General features: G+C 42.5%; 1 protein-coding gene across 20 annotated transcripts in view; it reads right to left on the bottom strand.

Moving 5' to 3' along the window:
- The window catches only part of FNBP1 (formin binding protein 1), a 172243-nt gene that overhangs the window by 34054 nt on the left and 125511 nt on the right, over window positions 1-12678 (bottom strand). For all 20 annotated transcript variants that reach the window (XM_038744970.1, XM_038744967.1, XM_038744968.1 and 17 more), the window contains exon 8: window positions 11763-11909. In XM_038744970.1, the coding sequence (XP_038600898.1) occupies window positions 11763-11909 (147 nt within the window). The remainder of the gene's footprint in view (window positions 1-11762; window positions 11910-12678) is intronic.

Here is a 12678-nt window from a genome sequence, read left to right as displayed (position 1 = left end):
AGTGGCGGGATAAAAGAGATGGAGGCATATGTGAGCAAGCTGGCCCTAGAGGAGCAGAGTGTGGGGAGTGGGCTGCAGTGGGAAATCAGAGAGGTAATAGGAGAGGGCAAGCTGACTGAGTGCTTTTAAAGCCAATGGTAAGGAGTTTCTGTTGGATGCAGGGGTGAATGGGCACCCACTGGAAGTTCTTGAGGAGTGGGGAGATGTAGACTGAACATTTTTCTTTTAGAAAAATGACCCAGGCAGCAGTAGGGGCTGGAGTGGGGAGAGACAAGAGGAAGGGAGGTCGGCAAGGAGGCTGATACAAAAGTCGAGGTGGATAGGATAAGTGCGTGGATCAGCAAAACAGCAGTTTGGATGGAATGGAAAGGGCGGATTTTCACGTTGTTGCGAAGGTAGAACCGACAGGATTTGGTGACAGACTGGTGGCCCCTGCAAGAATATGTTAGAACAGTGCTTTGCACATAGTAAGCGCTTAATAAATGCCATCATCATTATTATTATTATTAGTCAAGTAGTGATCAACTGAGAGTGGCTCTCCTCCTATCCACTAATCACAATTAAATAGCATACATTACCTTTCTTTGGGGACTCTAGGATTAGCTGTTCCAAAAAAGTTTTATTTTTATTTTCAATTGGTACTTGTTAAGCACTTACAATGTGCCAGGCAACGTACTAGTGCTGGGGTAGATACAAGATAAACAGATTGGACCCGGTCCCTAACCCATATGGGGCTCACAGTCTCCCTAAGAGGGAGTGGATTTAATCCCCATTTTACAGTTGAGGTAACTGAGGCCCAGAGAAGTTAAGTAATTTTCCCAAAGGTAACCTAGCAGACTCTCCCAAGCGCTTAGTACAGTGCTCTGCACTTAGTGCTTAATAAATACAATTGATTAGTTAAGGTGGCAGAGCTGGTATTAGAACCCAGGTCCTCTGATTCCCAAGTTAGTGCTCTTTCCGCCATGCAAAGCTGCTTCCCTAGTTACAGATGACTGTACAAATATCGGACTCATAATCTATTTACCTTTCATGGCAGAGTCCGCTTAAATCAACAAACATATTCCTCGTAGCGATAAACAAAAAAATTGAATTACAGACTACAAACAGTTCATTTTCTAATGGATAGCCTCAATATGGTAAATTCTAATGAGTGAACTCACTGTTCTACACAAGTTTCCTGGGTTCTGATAGTAATAATTGGTAATTATTGGTAAAAATTGGTAATTAATTGGTAGTAGTTAGAACCTAAAAGAGATCGATTTTTATTAATAAGAGGTTCAGACCACAGTCGAAACATTTCTCTACTGCTTACCTAATTTTGACCTAATTTTATTGCTATGGGATAAGCATAACAGCAACTGCTAAGGAAAAATATGTACGGGAATCCCAAATATTTACTTCGACTTTAAAAAGAGGCAGAGCATGCGCTCCACATCAGGGAAAGATAATCACGAGAGGAACTAATATATCCGTAACGAATCAATGATATCTCCAAACTACGGCGCTTGGGCCCCTACGAGTTTCTTGAAAGGTCAATAGAGCTCTCCCTGGCAATGCAAAACCAATTGAACTAACCCCTCCCTAACGGGCAAAAATAAAACATTTTCAGTAAATATTGCTTAGGAGCTTATTTTTTCCGAAGGGAAAATTTTGCAGTTTTAAAGCTGTGGAGGGGGCCGAATTCCTTTCAGGTTTCGGAGAGGGGTTTCCTGCATGTTGTAGCACGGAGGCTTCCGAACTTTGGCAATGCTGTATCCTAGAGGTATCTGCGAGCAGGTGCCAAGAGCCATTACTGGCGAATCCCTTTATTCACCTATAAGTACACAGCCTGGTGCAAATGAGGCATCATCATCATCATCATCATCAATCGCATTTATTGAGCGCTTACTATGTGCAGAGCACTGTACTAAGCGCTTGGGAAGTACAAATTGGCAACATATAGAGACAGTCCCTACCCAACAGTGGGCTCACAGTCTAAAAGGGGGAGACAGAGAACAAAACCAAACATACTAACAAAATAAAATAAATAGAATAGATATGTACAAGTAAATTAAATAAATAAATAAATAGAGTAACAAATATGTACAAACATATATACATATATACAGGTGCTGTGGGGAAGGGAAGGAGGTAAGATGGGGGGAGGCATAATGGAGGACCCCTCCTCCTCTAGACTGTAAACTTGAAACGTACCTGTTTGTTGTTATAATGTACTCTCCCAAGTGCTTAGTACAGTGCTCTGCACATAGTAAGCGCTCAATATATACAATGGACAGACAGAGTAAAAATCCTCTCTGAATTTCTATAACTGTAATTCCCAATTTAAGCCCCACTGAGGGACCGCTGCTCTGGGAATCAGATGACTCTGGGTTCTAGTCTAATAATAATCATAATCATAATCATAATAATAATAATAATAACAGCATTTGTTAAGCGCTTACTATGTGAGAAGCACTGTTCTATGCGCTGGGGGGGGCGGGGATACAAGATGATCAGGTTGTCCCACATGGGGCTCACAGTCTTAATCCCCATTTTACAGATGAGGTAACTGAGGGTCAGAGAAGTTCAGTGACTTGCCCAAAGTCACACAGCTGACAAGTGGTGGAGCCAGGATTGGAACCCATGACCTCTGATTCCCAAGCCTGTGCTCTTTCCACGGAGCCACTCTGTCTAGTCACACTCTAGACTGTGAGCTCTTTGTGGGCAGGTATGTGTTGTTGTTGTATGGTACTCTCCCAAGGGCTTAGTACAGTGCTTTGCACACAATAGACGTTCAATAAATATGACAATGAATGACTGAATGAATGAATAGTTAGCGTGGCCTACTGGATAGAGCACGGCCTGGAGTCAGAAGAACCTGGGTTCTGATCCCGGCTCTGCCACCTGTCTGCTGTGTGACTTCGGGCAAGTCACAACTTCTCTGTGTCTCAGTGACCTCATCTGCAAAATGGGGACTAAGACTGCGAGCCCCACGTGGGACAACCTGATAATCTTGTATCTAAGCCAGCGCTTAGAACGCTTTTTATTATCAGCGGGGAAGATTTCCTACCAAAGAACCACACCTGGCATCCTGCAGGGTGGGCTGGCTTAATGGGAATCCAGAAAGAGAGCTAACGTGGGCAACAAAAATGACAGTACCTATCAAGGCAACTGCCTAGATGTTCACGATGACAAGGTGTGGTATTGACATCATGGGAAGCAGCATGGCCTAGTGGATAGAGCACAGGCCTGGAGTCATGGGTTCCAATCCCGACTCTGCCACTTTTCCGCTATGTGACTATGGGCAAGTCACTTCACTTCTCTGCATTCATTGATTCATTCAATCGTATTTATTGAGCGCTTACTGTGTGCACAGCACTGGACTAGCCTCTTGGGAAGTACAAGTTGGCAACATATAGAGACAGTCCCTACCCAACAACGGGCTCACAGTCTAGAAGGGGGAGACAGACAACAAAACAAAACATGTGGACGGGTGTCAAGTCACCAGAATAAATAAAAATAAAGCTAGACGCACAACATTAACAAAATAAATAGAATAGTAAATATGTACAAGTAAAATAGAGTAATAAATCTGTACAAACATATAAACAGGTGCTGTGGGGAGGGGAAGGAGGTAGGACAGGGGGTGGGGAGGAGGAGAGGAAAAAGGGGGCTCAGTCACTTACTATATGCAAAGCACTGTTCCAAGCGCTGGGGAGTTTACAAGGTGATCAGGTTGTCCCATTTGGGGCTCACAGTCTTAATTCCCATTTTACAGATGAGGTAACTGAGGCCCAGAGAAGTCAAGTGATTTACCTAAAGTCACACAGCTGACAAATGGCGGAGCGGGATTTGAACCCATGACCTCTGACTCCAAAGCCCAGGCCCTTTTCCACTGAGCCACGCTGCTTCTAGACTGTGAGCCCACTGTTGGGTAGGGACTGTCTCTATATGTTGCCAACTTGGACTTCCCAAGAGCTTAGTACAGTGCTCTGCACACAGTAAGCGCTCAATAAATACAATCGATTGATTGATATTCTCAGTTACTGCATCTCAGTTACCTCATCTGTAAAATGGGGAATAAGCCTGTGAGCCCCACATGGGACAGGGCTGTGTCCAACCTGATTTGCTTGTATCCACCCCGGTGCTTAGTACAGTACCGAGCCTATAGTAAGCTCTTAACAAATACCTCAATTACCAACACTTAATACAGTGCCTGGCACACATAGTAAGCACTTAAATACCACAATTCTTATTATTGTTATGCTGTGGTCGCGTGTCATAAATGGGTCCTGAACACACAAACTCACACAAAAAGCATTTGGCGTGCACTTTGCGACGTGCTATATTCCCCCGCCACCCGACTCACTCATTACACTCTTCAAACCACTAGCAGTAAAATCAATTCCTTCCTGCTGAAGTCCCTGGACCAAAGTTCATACATTGTTCTTGATGGGAGACTCCGTCACTCGGAACTATTTCAAGTCTTGTATTCCTAACCAGGTCATCTCTGCAAATCAATTATTAAGTAGCCCAAAAGTGTTCTAGTAAAAACTTTGTATTTAACTTTTAATGAACACACATACACCTTCTGGGGCCCAGTGCTGCATGACTAGCTCTTTATTGGCTCCAGAAACGTGTTTCCTAAACGGGAAGTTGAAAAAATTGATTAAAAAAACCCACCAAGTATTTTAATGACCTTATTCAAAAATTCCAGTTTTAATATTTTATACTTATTGGAATAGAGGCCTGTAGAAAGTATTTCTGCACATATATGGAGCTACTTAATCTAGATCAAAGGAAAAATTTCATCTTGTTATAGCTATGCAAATACTAATGTATTTCTACACATTTTTTACAGTTTATCGAACAGCACTTTCCAAATTTTATGAGCCACAGTGCAATTTCGCAAGCCAACTCCACACGGGGAAATATATATCTACAGACTGGAATACTGTGCTGTAATGTCAATTCAGATGACTTGTAATCTTGAATCAATTCTAAAGCAACCATCCTAACTTTTTTTTTAATGGTATTTTTTAGGTGCTTACTATGTGTCAGGCTTTGTACTAAGCATGGGAACAAGATACAAGCTAATCAGGATGGACACAGCCCATGTCCTACAAGGGGCTCAAAGATGAGGTAACTGAGGCACAGAGAAATTAAGTGACTTGCCCAAGGTCACACAGGAGACAAGAAGCAGAGCCGGGATTAAAACCCAGGTCCTTCTGGTTCCAAGGCCCGCGCTCTATCCGCTAAACAATGCTGCTTCTCCTACTAATGACTGATGAATTGCAAAGGAAAAGAAGAGTGAGAAAAGGAAATGAAGACAGACTTCAGTAGGATACAGGGTCTTCAAGGAATAAAGGGCTGGAGAGACAAAAATCCAAAGGCAAACGGACCAGACTAATAATCCAGGCAAATGGGAAGAAACGGAGAGTGGCAGGAGAGAGGAAGGTGAAGAAGAAAAATTCAGGACAAGAAAATGAAAACTGGCAGAGAAAGGAGAAAATACAGAACTAGAAAACCAAGGTAGAGCTAGATCAAAGGAAAAATTTTATTTTGTTACAGCTATGCAAATATTAATGTATTTCTACACATTTTTACAGTTTATCAAACAGCACTTTCCAAATTTTATGAGCCACAGTGCAATTCTGTAAGTGCACAGTACAATTATTATGGGAAATAGGGCATCGAATTAGCTGGGGAAAAGCAGTTACTTGGAATTACACAATATTCTGCATAAGCCAATACTGGACTAATACAATTTTACTCTATAAAGAACAAATACCTAAGTCCAAGTAATCTGCTTTTAGGATGCTGTAACAAATGTGAGAAAGAGAGGCACAGAGAAAAGAGGGAAACCATGTTTGCTTTAGATACGGCACTATGTCCTACGTCATTAGTAATATCTGCAAATTTTTCTTCTTTTTCCTAAAGAGCAAATATAACAGAAAGCAAAAATACGGAAATAAATTAGGCATGGATGTTGAGAAGTAGGTTGTGCACTATGCTGAGAATGGCATTCTTTTCTGGGCATTTATTTTCCCATGAAAATAATAATGGTAATAGTACTAATTGTGGTGCTTAAATGCTTACTATATGACAAGCACTAAGCGCTTAAGAAGCAGCGTGGCTAGGTGGAAAGAGCCCGGGCTTTGGAGTCAGAGGTCATGGGTTCGAATCCCGACCCCGCCCCATGTCTGCTGTGTGACCTTGGGCAAGTCACTTAACTTCTCTGAGCCTCAGTTACCTCATCTGTAAAATGGGGATTAAGACTGTGAGCCCCACGTGGGACAACTTGATCACCTTGTATCCCCTCCCCAGTGCTTAGAACAGTGCTCTGCACATAGTAAGCGCTTAACAAATGCCATCATCATTATTATTATTATTATTATTATTATTAGACAGATCAGGATAAACAGGTCCTTCATGGGGTTAATAGCTCAAGTTGGAGGCAGGACAGGTATTGATGCCTCATTTTTTTTGCAAACGAGGGAACTGAGGCACAGAGAAGTGGCTTGCCCAAGGTCACACAGCATTCAGAGATGAGCCAGGATTAGAACCCAGGTGCTTTGACTACAAGGCACATGCGTTTTCCAGTATGTCACACTGCTTCTCGTGTACATTCTTTACCTATACGCCGTTATTTCCCCCCTTGATAAGAAAATAAGATTCAAGAACAGTTGACTGCTAGGTCTCCGCTGGACTGTGAACTTGGGGACAATGTTATTAAGATGTATCTCTGATTAACTGCAGAATCTGGAACTGGGGTCCCCTAAACAGCTGTTTGATGACGGCAGAGGCAAAACAGTGCTTTAAAAAAAAAACTCCCTCCTCTCTACTTATCTTTTCCTAGCCTGTGTGTTTGCTTTCCTGCTTTTTCTCTCACTTCCCATTAACTGAGGCATGAAAGCTCTGGAGTGCGGCTGGAAGTCTCCAAGCTCGGCTAAAATCCATTTTGTGCGGACTTAGAAAGGGCACGCATCTTCCAGGGGTTCAAAGATACTTAGACATATGCTCAGGATAATGTTAGTTCATATTAGAAAATGTGTTTATGCAGCACTGGCTTACTGCATAAAAGACCCAATATTTATGGCACTGTTGGATATGGATGTTAATTTCCTAAATGTGTATCACTGCCTAATAGCTCTTATCAGAATACACATATTAAGACGTAACAGTAAGTTGTACGTTTTATAAGAGAAAAAATGCAATTTATTTGTACTTTGTATGCAACTATAAAACTAGGTACTTCAGGAGGAAAAAATGGATTCAAAACGCATTTCTACACAGCTTCCATCTAACCTGGAGCCGAGATCCTTGGTGACCTAGGTCCTTCTTACTGTTTCACTGTGCAGAATTACCAGTTTTTGGAATTGAGTTAAATTAGAGTATCTGAACCATTGAAAGAAAACACTCAACCAGTCCATAGTTAACTGGAGAAAATTGCTCTAAAGAAAATGAATTTATGAGACGGAGACTACGACGAATGGAATGTTGAGACTGCTTAGTTTGATGACAACTCAAGTGAATAGTTTTATTTAAGAGAAAGCAGGAGCTTTCTTTTCCCACAAGGGCAGGTTTAGGAAATGGTTTGGACCATTCACCCTGCAAATCTATTTACATTATCAGCAGTTTTCAAGTTGCTCCAGGCGTGTCCGGCCCTGACCTGCACAGAATCATTTCTGACTCTTACTTCAGGACGGATAAAACCACGAGTTGACTAACAACCGGCTGGAGATGAAGGAGAATATGGAAACAGAGAAGCAGCATGGCTCTGTGGAACGACCACGGGCGTTGGAGTCCGAGGTTATGGGTTCAAATCCCGGCTCCTCCAATTGTCAGCTGTGTGACTTTGGGCAAGTCACTTAACTTCTCTGGGCCTCAGTTACCTTATCTGTAAAATGGGGATTAAGACTGTGAGCCGCCCCGTGGGACAACCTGATCACCTTGTAACCTCCCCAGCGCTTAGAGCAGTACTTTGCACATACTAAGCACTTAATAAACACCATTATTATTATTATTAAACATAGTTTTCAATTTCACAGTTCTCAGAGTACATAATAATGATTACTATGTTTATTGTTGTATTGTACTCTCCCAAGTGTTTAATACAGTGCTTTGCATACAGTAAGTGTTCAATGAATATGCATAAATGAATGATAATGATAATGACTGTGGCATTTCTTAAGCACTTACTATCTGCCAAGTACTGTACTAAGTTCTGGGGATGCTACAAGACAATTGAGATGGGGCTCATAGACTAAGAAGAAGGGAGACTGTAAGCTGCGCCTCCAGACTCTAAGTTTGTTTTGGGCAGGGAACGTGTCTGCCAACTCTGCTGTACTGTACTCTCCCAAGCGCTTAGTTCAGTGCTCTGCACATAACAGCGTTCAATAAATACCACTGATGATAATGATGGATCCCCATTTTACAGGTGCCGAAACTGAAGCACAAAGAAGCGAAGGGACTTGCCCAAGGTCACCCAACAGGGGAGTGGTGAAGCCAGGATTAGAACCCAGGTCCTCTTACTCCCAGACCTGTGTTTTTTTCCATTAGGCTACGCTGCTTGCTTCTCAAAGAAATCAGGAGTTTCATAAGGATGAAGACACTCTTTAACCATCTTGTACATCCCTAGGAGGCTGAACTACAGACCTCTGGAAAATCACAATCCTGCAGCTGGATTTGCTTTCCAGAACTAGACAAATGGGCAGCTACTGATTTGTTGGGGCAGTGGGCCCCACTCTCTGTTTGCAAATTAGTATATTCAGTTTTACAGGAAAAAATGGTCTTGAAGATACCCAGAAGGTATCTGTGAAGACAAACAGAGGCTATCAGGGGAGGTAGAGATTTGAATGCTAAGGTGAAACATTAATATTAAACACAGGGTGCTTATTGTAACAACTCACACCATAAAGTCAAATTCTCTTCACGGTTTTTGGTTTGGCATCATTTTCTCCTCATGGATCAATTTACACCTACGGAAAACAGTGTGTCTTACTGGAAAAGACTTGGACACGAGAGTCCGAGAATTTATGTTCTAATACCGGCTCTGCCAGCTGTTCGACCTTGGGCAAATCACTTAACTTCTCTGTCCCTCAGGTCCCGCATCAGCAAAATGGGAATTAAGAAACCTGTTCTCCCTCCTCCTTAGACTGTGAGCCCCAGATGTGGTACGTTCTCCAATATTTAGTACAGAGCCTGGCACATAGTAAGCACTTTACAAAAATCACCATGGCCTAGTGGATAGAGCAGGGGCTTGGGAGTCAGAAGAACCTGAGTCCTACTCCTGGCTCAGTCACTTATCTGCCGTGTGACCCTGGGCAAGTCACTTCACTGTGCTTCAGTTACCTTCTCTATAAATGGGAATTGAGACTGTGAGCCCCATGTGGGGCAGGGACTGTGTCCAACCTGATTAGCCTGTATCTACCCCAGTGCTTAGAACAGTGCCTGGCACACAATAAGCACCTAACAAATGCCATTAAAAAATATGATTATGTCCTTTGTTAAGAGCTAACTATGTCTCTCATGCTGTTCTAAGCACTGAGGTACAAACAAGTGAATTAGGTTGGACATAGCCCCTGTTCCGCACAGGGCTTTGTCTAAGTAGGAGGGAGAACAGGAGACCTGAGACATGGAGAAGCCAAGTGCCTCATCCGAGGTCACCCAGAAAGTATTTGGCGGAGCCGGGATTAGAACCCAGGTCATCTGACACCCAGCGTAGGAGGGAGAACAGGAGAACTGAGACATGTAAGTGCCTCATCCAAGGTCACCCAGAAAGCATTTAGCAGAGCCAGGATTAGAACCCAGATCATCTGACTCCCAGCCCCGTGCTCTTTCCACTAGGCCATGCTGTTTCTCTTGACCGTTTATCATAATGCCACAAATACCGACACAGGAAAGTCACCATAGAGAGACCTCTCTGCCTGGAAGTCATCTAAAGGCAAAGAAAGACGGCAGAAAACAGTTACAGCATATACACGCTACTGACCACCAAGTCATGAGTGTCTCAGAATGATTAACTGGACTGTCTGGCTGAGCAGAAAGTGATGCTCAGCCCTAGAACCCCTTCACTGAGGTGACCTGATCCAGGAGACCTTCCCAGACTACGCCCTCATTTCCTCTTCTCCCACTTCTTTCTGCTTCGTTCTTGCATTAGAATTTGCATCCTTTATCCAACCCCGACCCCACCCCCATTACATTTATGCACATACCTGTAATTTAATTTACTTATATTAATGTCTGTTTTCCCCTCTAGACTGTAAGCTTCCTGCGGGCAGGGAACGTGTCTACCACTTATTTTATATTGTACTTTCCCAAGTGCTTAGTATAGTGCTCTGCACACAATAAGTGCTCAATAAATGAGCTCGATTTATCCCTCTGTACCATTCTGGTTGTCTTGGCTCTTTACCTGACGCTTGGGTGTAATAATAAGCGTCATTTTAGTGCTTACTATTTACCAAGCACTGTACTAAGTACTGGGGTATGTACGAGTGAATCAGGTCAGACAGTCTCTGTCCCACATGGGGCTCACAATCTAAGTAAGAGGAAGAACAGACACTGGATTCCACTTTACAGATGAGCACACTGAGGCATAGAGAAGTTGAGTGACTTGTCCAAGGTCACCCAGCAGGTAACCGGAGGAATAGGGATTAAAACCCAGGACCTCTGACTCCCTCTTTCCACTAAGTCACTCTACTTCCTGCTGCCTTTCCTCTTTGGGAATCAGCCGCTCCATATCGTGAGGAAATATTTACCCGCCCTGTCAATTAGTAACAGTCACGTAAAAGGGGTCTTTAATTTCTGTGAGTTTTCCCACTCTCTGTTAATTCTAGCCCTCCTCTAGTTAAACTACTGCATACGAACATTGTGCCTAGGAAAACGGAACCCTCTTTTAACCCCAATGCTTCCACCAATCCATTCCTAGCAACCAACGAGGACCTGCTAGCATTTTAATTCCCAGCGATACGGATCAGCAGGGTGGAGATTCTGCCGCTTACTCCAAACCCATATTTACTATTCTATTTATTTTGTTAATGATGCGCATGTAGCTTTAGTTCTATTTGTTCTGACGATTTTGACACCTGTCTACATGTTTTGCTTTGTTGTTTGCCTCCCTCTTCTAGACTGCGAGCCCGCTGTTGGGTAGGGACCGTCTCTATATGTTGCCGACTTGTACTTCCCAAGCGCTTAGTACAGTGCTCTGCACACAGTAAGCACTCAATAAATACAGCTGAATGAATGAATGAAGCACCGTTACGAGGTTATCAGAACCCAACAATTAGCACAACAACAAAAAAATACTGGGTTTTAATAAATTCCTCAAAGACATAAGTCCTTATTATATGAATTAATCCCTGAAAAACCAACTAGAAGCCACTGAGTAGTTCAGGTAAGGAAATATGGACAATTTAATGAAGGTACACCTTGACATGTGATGATGATGTTAATAAATTATAATGAATAATAATACTTGTGCTATTTAAGAGCTTACGATGTGCCAAGCACTTAATCAAGCACTGGGGTAGATAAAAGATAATCAGATCAGGCACAGTCTGTGTCTAACCAAGGGGTTCACAGTCCTTATCCCAGGCCTGCACTCTATCTACTAGGCCATGTTGCTGCTCCAATAGAATGTGATATTTGAACTAAAAATAGAAGCAACTGATTCTTATGCACACTAAACATGTACTAAAATCCCTCATAAGACAATCTTCGTTAATAAGGGTATAAATACTGTTGTGCAACCAAAAAATAAATGTCGATAATGTAGTACTTACATTTTTTTTATCAATTGACTCGGCTGCTTTTACTATTTCATCCAGACATTTCCCAATGATCGGTATCACCTGGCGGTCCACCTCTGCGTACGTTTTCATCGACTCTCCTATTCTCACTATCCTCTTTTCCTCCATCTCTTGGATTTTCTGAAATATTGCATTTTGTGTTTGATTAGAATTTGGACTATTTTAGCATTTTAAGGCAGCATTTTCTCCCCCAGGGCTAGTCATATTGATTGTAACTTCAAAAGAGGGAAAAATAAAAGGCCATCACAGACAAGCCCGTAGAAACAGCAAGTACAGGTTTTACAAAGGTGTTATTAGATACTCAATGTGTTATCTAAACATAATTTCCATACCCCTGAAGAGGCGCCTCTCATATCTTCTCTAGATTTAAGAAAGACGCCAAACATCAAACATCAGGCATCAAACTAATGGCTTTTCTTGGACTTTCCCCTCTGCTTTCCCAGACCTGGATGCCACTCGGAAAGCTAAATGGAGGGTTGTGGCAATTAACTGAGTAGGGATAAGTGATTCAGTCCTCCTCCACCCGATGAAACACAGCCTGTATGATTAGAAGGTCTCATATTCTGTAACCATACTAAGAAACAGAGTTCGGCTATTTCTGTTGTACCGGATTTGAATGCAAGAAACTTCCAGAAAGGGATCATCCAGGAACATCCCTGCCCAACTTCCAGCAACAAGAAGTTAAACAATTAAAGGAAGGGGCTGGCTGATAAAGCTTTGCTGAAGTCTCATCCTCCAGTTACGGTCACAGACACCAAGCACACATACAAGCTGCAAATCATTGCTAGCAGTTACAAATAGAAATGGTACTTTAACTCCTAAAACACAGCATTACTAGCAATACAAAAGGGAATATTTACACCCTCAAAGACCAAAAATGGATACGAGT

Source organism: Tachyglossus aculeatus, chromosome 4 (assembly GCF_015852505.1).
Source record: "Tachyglossus aculeatus isolate mTacAcu1 chromosome 4, mTacAcu1.pri, whole genome shotgun sequence".
NCBI lineage: Eukaryota > Metazoa > Chordata > Mammalia > Monotremata > Tachyglossidae > Tachyglossus > Tachyglossus aculeatus.
This window is presented reverse-complemented; position numbering and strand designations above follow the sequence as displayed.